Genomic DNA, 19,319 nt, shown 5'->3' on the forward strand with positions numbered 1-19,319 from the left:
AGATTCGAGGCATATAAATTGAGCGTAAGAATGGATTTTTTTACATCGATGAATCTCCATGCATTGTTTCAAGCCTAATGCATGGGCGCACCTGAAATGATGTTGCCATTCTCAAGTATTGGCACCAGTGCTGGCATTCTTATGTATGGGGGTCTGCACATCGCCATGGCAATAGAGGCGTGGTTTGTAAACATATAGATAGAAGAGCTGTTTTTGGGATGTTCAGAGAATTCCAGCAGAGGAGTCTTGTTTTGTTATTGTGGGAATTTGGGCCCCTGGTTTTAGACAGCTTAGCCATTCATTCATTATTTCATAAAAATATGAAGGTTCCAACTAAAATGCCCTTTTTACCCTTCGTGAGCGAACAAAACATGTCGACCGTAAATAATAATACTAATGTAAACACGTTACAACAAAATTGGGTATATACTTTGAGAAGCTGTACTTCAAAGTAATCGTGTTTCATATTCACTACTTGTTTACCGAAGGAATTTTTGTTTTTCGCTTTTGTCGCCGTCCCCCACTGACCTCTCTCCCCCTTCGTCTCCCTTCCGTCGTCTCCCCCCCTCGCCTTCGCTCACCGTTTTCCTGCTCCGACCCCCATCCCTCCCGCTTCACCGTCCGAGCAGAAATTCCCCGAGCTCAAGTTCAAGTATGTGGAGGAGGAGAGCCCCGAGGAGTTCTTCGTCCCCTACGTCTGGTCGCTCATCTACAACACCGCCGTGGGGCTGCACTGGTCCCCACGCCAGATTCAGCTCTTCCCCGTCGATTGCGTTTGACGACAACTGTCGGGACACATGCGGTGGTGGGCGCAAGGTAGTGGGTAGGCCGTGGGTTTGGGAGGAGACCCCATATGTCGTTTGGGGTGCAGTGCCCACCTGCTCCCCCCCCCACCCATCTTATCCATGACCACAAGCTTCCAACAAATTTCTAAGCGGCACCATACCCTTACCAGTCCCGTCCCCCCGCCCCCCTCCAACATCCGAAGACGCAAACGCTCGAAGTGGCCGGCGCCAGGAACTTTTCTCACGACGCCATCGCTCCGGGGTGGATGGTGGCGGGGGGGGGGAGTCTGGACAGCATGGACCACTCCTGAGAGTCTCCACCGAGAGGGACTCCTAAAACTACCGAGCGAGTTAAACTGCCTCCTCTAATGCGTCCAGTCGTCTGGGCTCCACGCGAGCGTAAACATAAACTGATCCGCAGTCCCTTTTTTATTATTATTGTCGTATTTTATTTGTTGTACAAACAGCACTTGAAACTGCAGTCAGGGGCAGAGGCTGAGCGCGTACGCTGCCTTCTGCTCGACTGCTGCGTCACGTGAACGAGGGCTGCCTGGTCATGTGGGGTCACCTGCCACCCCAGCGCCGCGGTAAAAAGGGTGCAGGCAGATCTGCCCACAGTGGCACCTGAATGGAGCTCTTATAAGATCGGGGTTAAAGCTCGGCGCGGATCTGGGTCTCATGCATATTGGGAAATCTTATACGGCTTCCAATTTTCTTTTCTTTAAACTATGGGGCAAATTGATGGGTGTATTTTTTTTTCGCAATAAGACGTCACCGTCGACCGGTCTGCAAAGTCGTCTAAAATGCCCCCCCCCACACCAATAATGATATCAACAGAACGACGGCAACATAGAGAAAATCGAGAACACTCCTTGTGTTTTCTTTTTTTTTACTGTAGATTGTAACGTTCTGCAAAGGGAAATGCTGGTAGTGGGTGGATGCAAAAAAATACAAATTGGCTTCACAAGTAGTTCTGTAATCGCGAAGAACCACACGGTATGGGTGGAATGTCAAATCGGCTGAATTAGTTTATTGAGCCTGTGGTGGTCTTGGGAGAATGTATTTCTCTGGCCTTAAAATGAGATCATTGGTCATGGGCACAGCGGTTGTGTAAGAATACCGATGAGATTGTGTGTCCGTTGCAGAGACCTCCATTGAGACGGTGTCTCATCTACCAGGCTTTCTCAGATCACAAACAATATCTGCTCATGCATGCCAATTGGCAGTTCTTAAGCGTGCAAACAAAACATGCAATGCTAGAAGTTACCATATTATGCATAAATATATTAAGTTCATGTATACACAATTTTTGGACTACTTTTTTTAACAGCATTTAATAAGGATTTGGAAATAAGGAGATGAAAAGAGTGTTTTTACCTACTTACTATATATGATTATATCAAGCCTGGGGTAGGAGGTGATGTACTGGTTAGCACTCTGCACTATGAGCCTGTAAAGCTGAGTTAGATTCCCGACCACAACTAACATCAGTGGCGAGTGATTACTGATCCTAAGCATCTTTCACTATGCCACACTGACCCAACAAAGTAAAATATGGTCAAACAACCGCCATGACTGACAGAATGGAGAGGCACTAATCCAACAGTGGATTGAAAAGGGGCTGTAAATTATATATATGTTTTACAGACAGTATTGAACACGTAGTGAGTGATGTGCAAATATGTGCATACAGTGGAACCTCGGTATACGTCGTTATTCGTTCCAGAAAGTAGGACTTATACCGAAAAGGACGTATACCAAACGAATTTTTCCCATAAAAAATAAAGGGAAAGGAAAGAATCCGTTCCAGAGGAAAAGAAATGATATTTTATATGGCATATTATACATTAATGGGGTTGTATAAAATAATTTAGACACTAATTACTAAAATGCATACAGAAGCCACGTGACCAGCGCTGCTGCCAGCTGCGCTGGTCACGTGGCGTGCCTCAACCCCACAGGTCGCGTGCCTCGACCCGGGGCTCCACCCTCCATAGGGGCAGCCCCCCACGCCCCCCCCCGCTCCTCTCCCCCACGCCCCCCACCCCTCTCCCGCACGTCCCCCGCCCCTCTCCCCCACGTCCCCTGCCCCTCTCGTTTTGTTTCAGTCGTGAACGGGGTATACGAGGGTACTGTACGTGGTGACTCATCCCGACCCATACAAGTTCTAGCAAACGCGTCGTATCCCAAGCAAGACGTCGTATCCCAAGACATTTTTTCTCGAAAAAACACGACGTATACTAAATTCGACGTTTTCCAAAGTGGTTGTATACCGAAGTTCCACTGTACTTTGAATAGCGTTTTTTTTCTCATGTTCACTGCCTGTAGTTTATTCCATTTGGATAGATACATCAACATTAAAAACAGCATCCCCCTGGCACAAACAAGTGTTGCTTGTTCATCCTGATCCGGAGGTGGAAATCCCCATTATTGTATACCCCTATCTCTCTCAAGGACAATCACTGGTGACTCGCCACTGATTGCAACAGCCTCAGCAGGTGATCCCCACATTACTCCCCAGAAGGGACATCAATAATGGGGCTTAGCCCTGGTCGGGATTTGAACTCTTAACCTCGTTTACTATATTCCGGTCATCCTTGCAGCGGCTTTTGGCTAACCGTTGAACAAAGACGGTCATTGTATCGCGCGCTTTCAGATGCGCTTCTGAGGCCGTCTGGAATGCTCTTTCGATATTAGGAAGCCACTGGAGCTATGCACTTTTAAATTTAGTTTGAAAACTAATTTGTTTAGAACTGCTTGTTGTGTTTAGTTTGTTGTCCTTCCCCCGCACCTCTGATTAGCACAGTTGGCTACGTATGGTGCAAACGAAATTCAACATATTTGTTTATTAAGATGTCTCCTGAATATTCCCCTTGAGATGGTACATCTTCTTTCCAAGGGCGGCCAGCTGTGTTATTTGACACGTAGAGAGCAAATGGCGGCCCTGCTGCGCTGAGCGGTATCCCAAGGCAGGCAGTGGGTTGCTTGTGTAATTAATACTATGTGGCGTATAATTACGCATGTGAGATAAGTGCAATTGTGATCATGCATAGGTTGAGTGAAGTCATAATCGATTGTCCCCGTTGCTGCAAAACCTTTTTTTGTGTGAGGGCTAATTGGCTGCTGTGTTATTACTAGGCCTGTAATGATTCTTCACCCTCCAGCAATTTGATGAATTGTCACGATTTGGGGGTCCTAGTTCAATTCAAAAATCTATATTTTTTGTCTTTTTTTTACCGTCTTAGTGTTGTTGTTTCTCCGTCTTTGTAAAATTTTAATCACTCCATTAACTGAAATGTAGAATGAGCGTATCACTCATAAATTGTAAATAGTCCATTCTCTTGTGCACGTTGCATGTATTGTGAGCATATGAATCGCTGTTAATCAATGAGGTGGTGCATCCGTTAGATGGATACTCATTACCATTTTCTCTTGGACTTATGAAAAGCTTATATTTTGTTTCTTTAATTTATTTCCACTTAATATAGATGTCTATGCATATTATACCGTGTCAGACTGCGTTAAGTTGAACAATACGTGATCATTGCAAGTCATTTAGTTTTCAATACGGCAAAATACATTGCACTGTATATATCTATGCTCCCACGTGTATGCTTCCCACCTTTGGCAACCTGCACTGATCAATATGTTGGATGTATGGTCAAATATCCCCCACGACCTGCACGGTGTGGGGAGGCCCCGAATCCAGTAGTGCATTGACAAAGGGCTGTACATGTATGTGTAGTAACTTGTTACACCCTGTACATAGAGTGTATATATCTGTATAATCACATGCCGTTGTACCTATTTTCACATTTTGAGAAAACAGGGCAACTTACATGCCAGGTTGAAGATCAGCAACGTTAAAGAGGTTTTTTTAAATATATATAATTGCAATGATTCCTAACTCATTTGCCATTTAAAATCATGGAGATAAATGTTCACTCTCTGTCCTAATTGTAAAGTTCAAAATTACATTCAGAAGTTGCTGATGGTCAGAAACATATTACAGCTTTAGTAACGTTATCTCGGGCATGTTGTGTATGTAGGTGAAGGACATGGCATTTGGTTAAAGTACTATGATGGTGGTTAAATTGGAATGGGTAAAATGTCTCGTTTCACTTTGTTACCATTATTTTGGACAATCGTTTAAGCATATTGATGGTAGAGATGGCTGTAGATTTACAAAAAAAAGTTGATAAAACCTAGATCAGTTAGTTTATGGTCAGAAGACGTCTAGCTCTGTGGTTCGCATCATGATCTTACACTTATCAGTTCATGGTTTGTAAATATACAAATTAGAAATTCACATGCACGTATGTTAATTGGTGATCATTAAAAATGGTTCCTGAGCAAGTTATGGGTTCTTGAGGACTGAAGGTCACAACCAAGGCTCAGGTTTGTTATCGGTGGTGAGCTCAGGTTGGAAAGGATTGGTGCGCACGCGTGTGTGTTTTGTAGGTTTATATGGTTTTCTTGTTTTATTTACTTGTTACACTTCTATTGTCATTGATGCAACGTGAAAAATGACTGAAAACGGAAACTCAAACTTTAACACATAGCTGTGGCTGCGATAGACTGTGGGTGGTGAATACAGCGTGTGGCATCGCATCGACTTGCAGAAGCGGCTCTGTAGGTAAACCGAGCTTCCTCTGCTGTGTTTGATTTACCCTCCCCCATCACAGAGTGTGTGGTCAGAGCCACTGGAGAAAGACCGGGGTGGGGTGGGGCCCCCTTATAAATATTTTTTTGACCTAGCCCTGGTTTTGTTCTGCGTGCCTGGACTTGGCTGACGTAGTCCAGATGATTATGGCACTGATCTCGTCTGATGTTACCTCTTATTTTTCCTGAACGGCGGTGGATGAGACGGACGGAACTGCGGGGACACGTGCCCGTCCACCGGTCTCACGATTGAATCGGAGATCCATTCGATTCCAGTGATGATGACCACGTAAACTCTTGATTGATTAATGTAATTTAATAAACGACATGAAGTTTCTATTTTAGTTCTTGATCACTTTTCAAAGGCACACTCGTTTACCATATTTACCTGGGGGGTATTTGTTGTTTACAATCTTCACTTGCGGATAGTTTAAAATATATTTACGACATGCAGAATCAGAATATGTATTTATACTGGAGGAATCTGATGAGCTATAAAGCCTTTTTTCACAGATGTCCACGCTTTTGGCAGTGCTGTCATGGGTTCTTAATGCTCTACAGCAGATAGCACGACATTGGCAAATGACGGGAATCGGGCTCTTGAGAGTGTGCAACACAATTACACAGTGGGAATTAGTGTGTAGGAGGCACACTAATGGACGTCCCGCTTGGTTGGTGTTTGCGTGCCGCTTGTTGAGCACTTCGCTTTGTAGATCAGCGTGCAGGCTTCCTCCAATGTCCACGCGAATGACCTGGGGTAAATGGACCGTCCTGTAGTGTGGTAAATCGTGGGTACGTCCAACTGTTTAACACTTCGGCTTTTGCGCCCAATATCCTAATTAGATCACGTGTATATTAAATCGCGTAAATATAAATGTGTCATTAAACCCGCCACCACCCAACATCCAATTAGTAAGGTTTGTCACGTAAACTAAACGTGCCAATGTGTTACTAGTTCAGTAACGAATTGTGGGTTTACTCTCCAATGCACCGGTGTGCTAAACCCGTAACGAATTTGCTTGTTTTGTTTACGTCCAACTGTGACACCCTGCCTGCGCAGGCATATTGTAGTACCGTGGTGTGTTGCCTGAATGTAACTCGTCAAAATTAAAGAGGGAGGCTCTCCAGTAGTAATGATATGGGCACTCCACGTACGTACAGCAACAAAGTCTTATCTGGCCAGGCTAAATGTTCGGGAACACACATTAATGCTGGTATGGCATACAAAGAGGTTAGTAGTGGTGTTAGCACCGCCAATAGTAAGTAAGCAAGCCACCTTTGATTGCACAGCGTTGGTAATCCACACCACGCCAGGTACTCGTTTCAGTCTGAATTAGGGGGAAGGAGAGTTTTTACATAGCTGTTGTCACTGATGTGAATCGTGGCCCTGGTTGTTAATGTGGGTTGCTGGAATTGTCGTGCAGTGTGATAACCACCATGCCACCAAAATCCCGGCGCACCTACACGCATAAACAAAAACGCATAAGTGGTGGCGGTCAACATTTTTTGGGGAAGAATACTGTGTTCACCAAGCTGGTACAAACGTAATGTCATGTCAACTATAAAGTACATGCTAGACGGGCAGTCCTTGTTTAAGCAGTTGAGATCCCGCCTTGAGACGGCGCGTCTTAAAAGGGAGGCAAGGGTAATTCCAGTTGCACGGAACACGGCAAATGCATTTGTGTTAAGAGATTCATGGACCACCTTTGTCTCAGTGGCTATTACACGGCTTAAATAGTTTATGAAAACAACCATTTGCCATCTATTGCGCATTTACGTTCATTACGTGGTTTGCGACTGAGAGGGTATGTGTAATCATTTTACAGTGCATAGATGACCAAACTCCATTCATCGTCGGCCACCATGCTACACGCATTTCGACGCAACTTTCATTATATGCAAGTTAATCTATTATACATTTAACTCACCTGACGCTCTGTACAATGTAAAACTAGACTGGTGCGATGTGAAGAATAGAGTTTGGCAAACCTCGGTATCGAATCAATCGTGGTTACTTTTAAGTTTAAGGTTGGTTCCTAAGAAGATGTACACACCCCTTGTGTTTTTTTGCTAAATGTGCGAAATAAGTAACAACTTTACCTGCACGTGTCAGTAAGCAGCTATTGCAAATTCGCCCAATGCTTTTACTGGTCTTGATATGTAAAGCTGTTGGCAATGGCCATAACAATTGTGAAATATATTCCTGCAGTAAGATTTTTGTTTGAGTGAATGTGTTGAAGAGTGTTTTGTTTATTATATTTAAATAATTTTGGCAGTTTAATACCAGCATTTTAAGCTGTTCTAATCACCTCTTTTGGGCAGGGCCGGTAGAAAAGTGTTTAGTCCACTGCACTATGAACTTAGCTACCCGAGTTGGATTCCCAGCTACTACGCATCATATCAGCGGAAATGTTTTATCTGAACTCGCCCTATGCCCCCCGCACTTCACCATGCATTGCACCAATGTGGTGAACTATGATCAAACAATCCCTGTGACCAACATGGCACGGGTGGGCCTTTATCTGGCAATAGATTGACATCGGGCTGTAATCCAGAAGCTTAGAAGGGGGTTCACACTTCATCGAAGGGGCAGCTCTTTATCACTGTCTAAAGCACGTCTGTGGCAGTCGATTATACGGTCTGGATTTAAACATTTTAAAATATTGAACATTTTCAAATTTCCTGGCTGAATCCAGCTGCGGTGCTCATGCATGCCACAATGAGGCATCTGGGGTGTAGTGGGGTTTCCCCCGTGATGCTTTGTGGGCTAAAATGTCAATAATTTTAGCGAGTTTTATTTGATAGATTTAAGTGGGTTGTGGAGGACAGCATATGTCTGTGCTACCACTTTTTTTTGTCAATGTGCAAAGCAAAGTGTATGATTACGTGGGGACACCGTATATACTGTGTCCTCGAAATGCCGGGCTAATTCAGGAGTGAGGTGCTCGGTGTTATTTTCACGAAGACCAAACCAAATTTAGCCCCAGTTACAGCTTGTAATGTTATTTGTATTGCTTTTTTATACGATAGAAATATGTATAGAATTTACAGTTATATATATTATAAAAGCAATACACGTAGGCTTTCGCGACCAATATTATTCATAATGAACGTTTTTGGGTTTAGATCGCGTTATTTAAAAATGTGTCGTAACCCTCCACCACCCGACATGGCCAATCAGTGAAAAAAAGTGTCACGTTGACAAGACAAATAGGGCTAACGCAGTGAACTATTTGTCTTTTTGTCAACGTGACACTTGTTTTTTTACTGATTGGCCGTGTCGGGTGGTGGAGGGTTACGACACTTTTATAAATAACGCGATCTAAACCCAAAAACGTTGATTATAAAAAGCAATACAGTATGAGAGAAATTACAGACAATTAAAATCACTGAAAATAACGAGTCCAATTCTGGGACGTAATCCACTGCCAGAATAGTCCACAGTGCCAGAGTGGAAGATGCAGCTCCAGCTAACAGCAAGTCACCGTTCGCTGTTCAATTCCTGAGCTTCGGGATTGCAATTTTCAACGACAAAAAAATCTACCATTTTTAGGGGTCTCCCCTAGAAACACTTGTTACATGCGGGACACGGGATATCCGCACACATTATTTTGAGGACGCATTGTACTCATACGCACATTACACATACTTGGTACAGAGTTAGAGAGCAACAGAATGTCCAGTGTAGGATAAAAAAAAACACGTGAATAATCGGACGTATGGACGCTGAAACCTGGGCACGTTCTCTCTGCTAAATGTACACACGGCATGAACATTGAATTCGTAATGTGACAACAGCTACGATGTTTCGTGTTCACACCTGATCGCGTGTTTGCTGAGTGTCGGGCCCGTGAGAGAGTATTGTTTTGTTTGTGGCAACAGCTTGAAAGTTCCGATTGCAGTGGGAGATGAGAGTGATGTCACGTCACATCGAGAACACAGAGAACGCACAGTCCCCTGACGTGGGCAGACCGCGAGGGAAAGGGTTGAGAGAAAGTGACGGGTGTCGGAGGAGAGGAAGATAAGAGAGAGGAGGGAGACGGGCAGAGAAAGGGGCAGAGATGAGAGGCTGGGTGAGAGGATAAAAGAAAATGGAATTGAGAGCCGGATTGAATGTAAAGGGACACGGAGAGGGTGACTGGCAGAGACGTCGAGAGAATACCAATACGAAACAAAGACAGGAAAGAAGAAGAAGCAGATCATGTGAGACAGACTGTGACACATGATGGAGAGGGGGAGAAATACATTAAAAAGCAGTTTAGAGATTTGAGAAGCTGCAATGGACTTATGGGCAGAGTGACTTTGATATTACTTGGGTTGGCACGTGCCTACGGGCAAGTCGGTCTTGTTACAAACTGCAGCAACATATGTTCGTGTTTCTGCAGTTGCGTTATTTCGCTGCCACAAACAACATTTGCGTTGCCGGTAAACTAGGTCGTGCTTATAGCATGCACAGTTTAGCAAACTTTCAGTTAAACACTCGATTTCCTGTGCATATATATACACAGCATAGGGTTGGAGCGGTGGGACAGAGGTTGGTGCAGTGCACCCTGAACCCGGCGACCTGAGTTCGATTCACGGCCATGGATAACCTCAGTTGCGAAGTGATATGAGCCACTAACCTGCGACTGACCAGCGTGGTGAAGTATAGCTAAACAACTCCCGTGGCCGACACAGCATGGTGAAACCTTCATCCAGCAGTGGATTGAAAGAGGGCCAGACATATCAAGTTAGTGGGTAGCTTTTTGCTCTCCATTCCCAGCAGCCTAGGTTTGATTCCTGGCCATGGTTCACATCATTGTCAAATTGTATCAGGACTTGAGCTGGGCTTTTTTTATACTTAAAACTTTCGTGACTGCAGGAATTCATATTCTTGGTTCTTTCGGTAAAGTCACGTAGGCGAAGACGGACTGGAATTAGTACTGCACTCGGAACTTTGTGATGAACCAAAACAGACCTCATACCCTGCTTACCTCCAATGCTCCAGCGTCTGCTTTACTGGTCTTAACATTTACATTATAGTCATTTCGTCAACCACTGCTGGATGAGGGCCTCTCCGCGCCTGTGCGGGTTCGTGTTGGGTTCGGGGGGTTATGTAGCCATGTCACCACACTGGTCAGTGCAGGAGAGTAAATGCGGAGAGCATAGGCATTGGTGCATAGTTCAGTACAACAATGGACTGCATTGTACCGCCCTCTGCTAATAACGTGGCCCCGCAGCAACCTACGACACCCATTTTACTCAGTGGTCACCCATCCAAGCACTGCCCAGGCTCAACGCCTGCTTAGCATCTGACATTATTTAAGATCGGTGCGAATTGATCATACGCTGGTGTTAATAGGCGCGTGAATGCCAACAGTACTTGCCCCCCCCCCCCCCAAGATCGACACATCTATCCAGACTAAATGGCGTGCGGCTTTGGGCAAGGGAGGTTTGTTTTTTCTAATTCGATTGAAATGCGTGCGCCGTGTGCCAATATGCCAGGCTCCTGGTGGAGTTAAGTGCTGAGCCAAAGCCGTCCCGGGCTAGAGGAAGAGGGTTAAAACAAACATCCCGGCGCCCTGACCACTCCGCTCACTTTCCAGTACGTCTGCATCTCTTCCCGCGGAGCCAGAGGCGCCCCAGAGTAGCCCCCCCCTACCCTGCACCCTGCACCCCCACCGCCCTTCATCAACCCTGGCCACCGCCTTCCCCAGCCCTGCCTGGTCTCCGCCACCCATTCATAACGTTCCTGTCGCGTACACGCAGTGAGGAAGGCGACGAGCTACCTACCTACCCACCAACTCTCGACCTACAAACCTCGTCGTCCCACATCCATCATCATCACCCCCCCCCCCCATGCTTGCTATCACTCCGTAGTCCACCCCTGAATCCATACATCCAAACCCCTCACCATCCCAACCACTCCTCACCATTTTCATCCCCACTTCTCCTTATCCCAAGTCTTCATTTATCATCCTAACACCTCATCATTCCCTTTTCATCATCACTCCTCATCATTCCAAGCAGCAATTATACCCCCCCCCCTCCCCCATTACCCTCATCATCCCTTTAATCCCCAGACCTAACCAGCTCCATTTGTCATCTACCCAATCCATAATCATCACGAACACCCACCACCCCTCGTCATTGCATCCATCCCCAACTCCTCTTCATCCCAACGCGAAACCTCGTTTGCTCCATTCATGCCAAACTTTCGCCGTCCCCTCGCAACTCACCCACCCCACCCTCGTCTCTTCCCTCCACCACACCGCCATGCCCCCCACCCCCCACTCATCCTTCTCCATCTCCTCCCTCTGTGGGTAAAATGAATCTCGGCTCCACAGGGAGAAAGCGCGCAGGCGTCACGGAAGCCACCGGCTCGGGGTGGATGCGTGGCTCTGTCGCGCCTGCTTGCACCGTGTATTATTATTCTGTCCTCCTGTGCACATAGTTTTTGTTGTGAGATTATGAGTGTCCCCATTGGCTGGAGAAGGATGTTAGATTATGGTAATATAAATAATAATAATTCCGCTGTAGAAAGTTACAATATCTATTGGGCTCGATAAACTTTGTATCACTGTGGGAAGTCACATCGTGTTTATCATACAGTGTGGCTGCCCCTCCTCTCCCCTCCCCCGCCATAGGAATGTGGAATGTTGGCTACTTGGTAAACAGCAAGCGAAGATCAGAACCTCCCAGTGTTCGTTTGACTGAATTGTTTATTTACAGAGGAATGCCACCTACATTTTAGTATAAACTCCAACCTTCCTTCCACACTAACACACCCCAACGTACCTTAACGTTAACACGCAACCGCACCATACACACCTCGGTCGGTCTCATTACATATTTATTGATGTCTCGAGTAAATTTCAATTACCATTAAAATACCTACTACATCTGGGTGAATTAATTTGCGTATTTTGCCACAGCAAGGCGCTAAAGAACTAACATACGAATCCACAACATAAGTCCAAAGCCTTATTTATCTGGAAGCTGAGTAATTTTACAAAAATATCAAAATCACAATACCAATTTCTAAATAAAATCAATATCTGCTATCTTGTTAATGCAATCTCATTACAAAGATATAAGTAATAAAAAATATAAACCTAAACGAAGCGACAAGACGATGTCTCGTGACTCGCAGGCACATTCCGGGTGCCACGATGGCCAGATGTTGACTACCTCGCCAGGTATACAGGAGGTCGTGGATAATACATTACGGATGATATTGGTCGCGAAAGCCTACGTGTTAAAAGGAGGTCGTGGGTTAGATCCCAACCCTGACGCCTGCTGTATATTTGGAGTTTGTAATCCCCGTTGTCGTCTGGTTTTTCACCGGGTCCTCCGGTGTTTCCTTACACATTTAGAAACACACGTTTAGAGTTTTTCTCGTTGCTATATACGTTACACTTCATTGAGCTATCAATCATGGCCCGGTCGCTTATGAAAAATAGCTATACTGTATAGCTCAGTGGGCCTTCCCTGGTCAAATATAAAATAGTTTCTAGTTTGCATATACACTACACAGCTGTGGGATCTAAAACATAAAGCAAAAAAGATCAAGCCCAAGTCACAAGAGTTAAATTCAAATTCTCAGTTCAGATTTTAAAAGAGGGGGACCAGAGGTGCAATGGTGAGCGAATTGCGCAACCTGAGTTTGACTTTTGGCTATGGCTGACAGCAGTGGCCAGTGACAGATCCAATGTGGGGATGTCTTCATAATTAAATCTCTTGTTTGGAATTCACGGGCCACAAGTAATGTTTATCAATGGTCCTATTTACCGTACGGCATTGCACTACTGCCACCAAGAACAAATTTTAAACTGCAGCGAGCACATTCGCCTCTACCCCACGTACAGTACTTGATACTTAATCAAATTACATTCTAATTACAATTAGAACATCGACAGGCTGCTGCGCACGTCTCCTGCATGAGTGGAAAATTAAAGACAAGCCTGCACAGCAGAGCGATTGTGGCCATGCAACCCAAACTGTGGACCATAACAGTAAACCACTGTACGATACAATAGTCTGCGTTCCTTCAACGGAGGCATAGCAAACCTACACAATCTCTCTCCTGAAGCCCTCTCTCTCTATATGCGGTACCGAATGTTGAACTTCTTTCGCACCGTACGTATCCAACAGTGATAATCATGGCTAGACGACATTTGGCATTTAATTCTAGATTTGAAGCTTTCGTGACTGCAAGGATTCATATTTTGGCATTTAGTTTCAGGACGTATTGCCATGCGCCAGATTCGATTTAGAATTACAGCCCTGTTCTGTCGATAAATTGTTTGACGGTCTCTCCGCACACCATGCTCGTCATTGGGAGTTGTTTTGACCATACTTCGCCCGGCTGGTCGATGCAGGATTCTTTTAGAGAGCGGAGCACAGGACCAGTTTTGACATCACTCACCGCCACTGCTATTCACCGCGGCCAGAATTCAAACTCGGATCGGCCGGGTTCCATATCGCGGTGCGCCAACCGGTGTGCCGCCGCTCTCCCTTCTACCGAATCCGTTTGGTGAAATATAAGACGTACGTCAAATGTTCGAGTCGCCCACACTACTGCAACAAGAACAGCGCACACCTCCGCGCTAACACTCGCTCTAATCACCCACCCTCAACCCCACCACCACCACTACCAACCAACAACAACCCTCCACCACGCTCTCATCACGGCCCCCTCACGCCATCTCTGTGCGTGACCCCCATGGGGCCAAAGTCCGTCCGCTAGGAGCCCGCCCCGCCGCTCTCTTATCGCGACCACACGGCCCCCGAACCGCCAGCGTCACCACTCTCCCCAAGGGCAGCCAGCCCTGCCCCTTGCGTGGGAACAGAGAACCCGCCCTGGGGGGGGCAGCCGGCTCCACGCGCAGGGACAGGCACTGGCGCCGCCTCGTCTCCCTCCCCTGCACCCCCCCCCTTCCCACCCCCCTCTGTTCTCCCTGTTCCCTTGGTCGGTCTCTGAAAAACGATGAGGTCTGCATTACTCGCAATGTGTTGCTGGGTTTAATCACCAATGCGTTTCTACGTCTATGCACCCCACCTTTGTCGACCAGCACTGAGCAGCTGAGCGGTATGGTGAAGTATGGTCGAATGGGGGCCTTTTTATGACCTGCACCGTGAGGGGAGGGCCTCAATGCAGCAGTAGATTCACGAGGGGCTGTGCGTGAACTAATAACACCAATGCAGTTTTAAGATTCTACAATTTACGTTACAAAAATATATAATTGAGAGCGTTTGATCAAAATGCCAATGATTTTATTCATAAGGGTCCTGCGTTGGGATGTTTGACCAGTTTAGTTAATGAGTATTTGGTATCTGGAAGAAAACTAGAGTACATACTCAAAAAAACCAAACATGCATCGGAGGGGGTGACAATAAAAGCTCCGCACAGAGTCGAGAACCCATTGCTTTACTGACATCGCCTGAGTGTATTGAAGCCCCAAAGCCTACAACCCCTGGTAACCCCAGGCCATCTCCCACCCAAGCACTAACCAGGCTCAACCATGCTGAGAGCCCACCATCTGTTGAGATTTGGTACATTGTGGGTGATTTGCTTATCGGAAAATCACGATTTTAAAGGAAATTTTTAAACTTGGAAATCCATCATCGTCAACATCATCAATAGTGTCCATGGCTTGGCACTGCCTGGGTCGGTTAATAGATAATACTGTATGTGTCTATGCGTTCGTATATACCAGGTTTAGTTTAACCAAAATTTAAAAAACATATTTCAAGAGCCGCAATGCACGTGAATACGAGAAGATGGTCCTTAATAAACAACGTCACAAAGCAGTCCTTAAAGAGCCACATACGGGTCCAGACCCACAGGTTGCCGACCCCTACAATATACCTATCTCATGTCTTCATAAATATCCAGTCCTGTCTTCTCTTTTCCAAAGCCTCCACGACATTTACTGGAAACTGCCGTTTCACTGCAGGTAATGACCCAGAAATAGTGTTCTTCACTAATTTTCGGGGGGAGGACACTTTCGCCGACAAGACATCATCAGTATGAGGGCCGCCACACCATTTGAGACCATTGGAGTTTGACATCATTATGGGGTGTTTTCACATTTGCGTATTGTCGGGGGCCCACGTCAAGGGCCGCACTAAAGGTCACCAGGGGTCACCAGTGGCCGACGGGCCTTGCAACGAAGACCACTGCTCCAGAGCAGCGGTCCACAAGATGACATAGACACTTGTCCGAGTTCTAGAGTTTCTCCGATTGGCTGTTCAACCAACAGTAGATGGCGCTCTTTCATGCTGTGTTTCATTTACACTCCCACTACGATACCATCCGCACGATTGTATACGTGTACATGCACAGCCCTTCCTCAGTCCACTGCTGGATGATGGCCTCGCCATACCAATGTGGGTCGTAAGGGTTATCAGTGCAGGTTGATGACAATGGGGAAGAGAGACGCGGGAGCATAGAGTGCAGTACAACAATGGGGGTTTTCTGTTCACTTCAGTAACAACGGCCGGTAACAACCTGCTGTGCACGGAGGTTGCCCATCGAAACGCTATGCAGGCTCGACCCTACTTAGTTTCAGAGATCTGACGAGATCAGGCACATTCCAGGCGATTCGGTAATAGGCCCCTCAAACAATACGACGTGCATTTCTGCTTTGAAATACGTGCACCAATTTAAGTCACGTGTGTCACGTGAGACGTCTTCATGACCTGGTGAACACCTTCGTTTGGGATATGCTGAGATTTTTCTTATTTTGGATAAAAAGACAATTAATTTAACTTAATTGTGATCATTAATTGTGTTCTAAATCTTGCATATTGACACCTAATCTATTGTAAATTGTGATAACAGTGAAAGTATGGTATAAACAGACAGAGGATTGCAAAACCTGGCACATACGATATACAGTGCAGTACGTGCCATTGTAGTGATTGTGTTTTAGATATGGATTATTGAAAGGACAGATTAATTCCATCTGTCTGTGGAATTAATCCCAGCCCAAAAGGCCTAAAGGCTTGTACATTGACCTTGATACAAATACAATACATAGAAACAAGCAGAGATTATTCCATCTGGATATTGGCCTCCCAAAGGCATCGCCTATCTATCTAGCTCATCCTAGGGGAAACCCTCATCCAGCAGTGGATTAACGTGCATGTGACCAATCATATGGATGGTAAAATAGTTGGTGCAGAAATTAGTAGATACCAGAGGTGTGGACTCGAGTCATGTGACTTGGACTCGAGTCAGACTCGAGTCATGAATTTGATGACCTGCCACTCGACTTGGACTTGCATAACAATGACTTTGTCCCACCTATGAGATGTGGACTCGAGTCATGTGACTTGGACTCGAGTCAGACTCGAGTCATGAATTTGATGACTTGCGACTCGACTTGGACTTGCATAACAATGACTTTGTCCCACCTCTGGTAGATACCATATCAGGTGTGGTGGCAAGGTAGGTGTAGTAGGGGATATTTAAAATGAATAAAGGGGACATTATTTGATGATGGCAGTGGTGCAAAATAACAATGCACAAAATCTCAACACATTCAACAATTTCTTAAATGGAAAAATATATAATTGTTCAAAATGTCATCCCTTAAAAGTGAAGAATAGAAGTGAAATATTGTTTGCATTTCCATTTGACCACTCATATGGCACAGTGGGTAAGGAAATTCTGCCATCTGCTGTGTAGACCAAAGGTTACTTAAAGGGATCTCAGAAGTAGCTTTGTGATATCCACTTCTGTGGGTCGTTCTCTAACACGAACGGTTCGACTGTTCTGCAAGACTTCTGGATTGTTTGTCTAATTCGTTGAGTATTTGGCTGCTATAATTGCCCATATGATAAGCCACTTCTTTGAGCTATCATTTGTGGCCCGGTCGCTTCTGAAACAGAGTTATAGTGGGCCTTACCTGGTAAGATAAAAAAAATTGTTTTAGTTTAGATGAACGCCGATAGCACAAATTTGGAACAGGGGAAATGACAAAAAATGCAAAAATCACTGGTAAAAAACCCCAGGACATACGACTCGTGGATCCCTTACATTGTAAAAGTATACGATAAATTCAAATGAGTTACCGGCGGCTAAATAAAGGACATCAAACAGTCTTCTCTCCTGTCTCACCCCCACGTAACCCCAATCTCAATGCTTGCACCACCACCCTCTCTCTACCCCTCCCCCCACCACCCTCCACCCCGCACTGCCCGCCCCCTACCGGGCGCCACGTGATCGATCGATCGATCGGCTCGGCCACTCTGCTGCACGGGTCTGGGCGCGCGGGTAACGCGAGCCCCCCCCCTACCCCCCACCCCGCCCCCCCTCCGCGTGTTTTTTTTCTTCCCGCGCGCGCCGCCGAGTCTAGACTATGGGGAGGGGGAAGGGGGCGCTGGGGGGTGGGGGATGTGGGCGAGGGGGGTTGAGGGGAGGAGCCCGGGTTAAAGAGGGCGTGGCCTGTAGCCGCTCGCAGCCAATGGTAATGCGAGCTCTCCTGTTAGGTTCGCAGCCAATGGTAATGCGAGCTCTCCTGTTAGGTTCGCAGCCAATGGTAATGCGAGCTCTCCTGTTAGGTCCCGCCCTCTTTTAGTATTAACCCCTCCCTCTCATATTCTTGGGTCTTTCGGTAAAGTCATGTAGATAGGTTCAAATAAAAAACAAAAAAATTACAAAAACTACGACGTTTCGATCGCAACACAAGTAATCGTCATCAGGACAAAACAATTGCGGGAAAGCTACTGAGGCAGGATGTTTTAAAGGTTTGAAATGGGTGTAGCCCAAGGGTCATCAGCGAAGTGGGCGGGGCTAGTGATGTTAATGTGATAAATTAACATGTCAATGTAAGATCGGAGAGCTACCTCCACGACGACGACGAAGCTGCAGAGGTGGCCATTGTATTGTGAGAGATTAGCATGTCAATGTAAGATCGCAGAGCCACCGCCACATCCAGGAGAACGAGCAACGGTGGCTGTGTTAGTGAGACATTGAACCTGTTAATGTAAAGACATTGAACCTGTTAATGTAAAACCAGAGAGTCGAAAATAACTACTAACATCGGAAGGTAGGATGGAAACATCCCAGCCAGTTATAACTTAAACTGGTTAATAACATCCTTCCAATGATTGCTCAGTTTGTACCCATCTCGGTTGAAATTGTGTCTGTGTCGATATATATGGATGGCTTCATGAACGAATCTTTGTTAATAGCCAGTGGGCTTGCAAAGTACCTTCGACTTAGAGAAATCAATTTCGTGTGAGCCCACCGCATTAAAACAATGATCAGCCATGGCCGAGGTATTGGTCCTACCGTGTTTCAGATCCGCCTTGTGTTCACGAACACGGTCCGAGACATGTCGCTTAGTTTCCCCAATGTAACTACTGCCGCAGACACAGCTTAGTTTGTAGACGCCGGGGTATTGCATGTCAGGGATCACATCCTTCACAGATGGGATCAGATCACGAATTGTATGTACTGTGTTAAATCTAACCTGGATTTAGAGTTTGCTCATGATTTTGGAAATCCTTTTGGAAATCATGAGCAAACACAAAATCCAGGTTCGATTTAACACAGTACATAAAATTCGTACAAATTTCTCCCTTTAACATCACTCGCTTATGACCCTTGGGCTACACTAATTTAAAACCTTTAAAACATCCAGCCTCAGCAGCTTTCCTGATTTTTTTCTCCTGATGACGATTGCTTGTGATGCGATTGAAACGTCGTAATTTTTGTTGTTCTTTTATTTGAACCTATCTACGTGACTTTACCAAAAGACCCAAGAATATGAATTCCTACAGTCACGAAAGCTTTAAGTCAATATTTACCCCCCCCTCTCCCGTACAAACTCCGTATAAGAAATCCTAAGTGAAGGGAGGGGGATTTTTCGATTTAAAGCT

General features: G+C 45.7%; 1 protein-coding gene across 3 annotated transcripts in view; it reads left to right on the forward strand.

Moving 5' to 3' along the window:
- DYM (dymeclin) overlaps positions 1-7,647 on the forward strand; it is a 32,535-nt gene extending 24,888 nt beyond the window's left edge. For all 3 annotated transcript variants that reach the window (XM_078886013.1, XM_078854790.1, XM_078886014.1), the window contains one exon: positions 630-7,647. In XM_078886013.1, the coding sequence (XP_078742139.1) occupies positions 630-779 (150 nt within the window). In that variant the 3' untranslated portion in view covers positions 780-7,647. The remainder of the gene's footprint in view (positions 1-629) is intronic.
- The last annotated feature ends 11,672 nt before the right edge of the window (positions 7,648-19,319 follow it).

Source organism: Lampetra fluviatilis, chromosome 3 (assembly GCF_964198595.1).
Source record: "Lampetra fluviatilis chromosome 3, kcLamFluv1.1, whole genome shotgun sequence".
NCBI classification, from domain to species: domain Eukaryota; kingdom Metazoa; phylum Chordata; class Hyperoartia; order Petromyzontiformes; family Petromyzontidae; genus Lampetra; species Lampetra fluviatilis.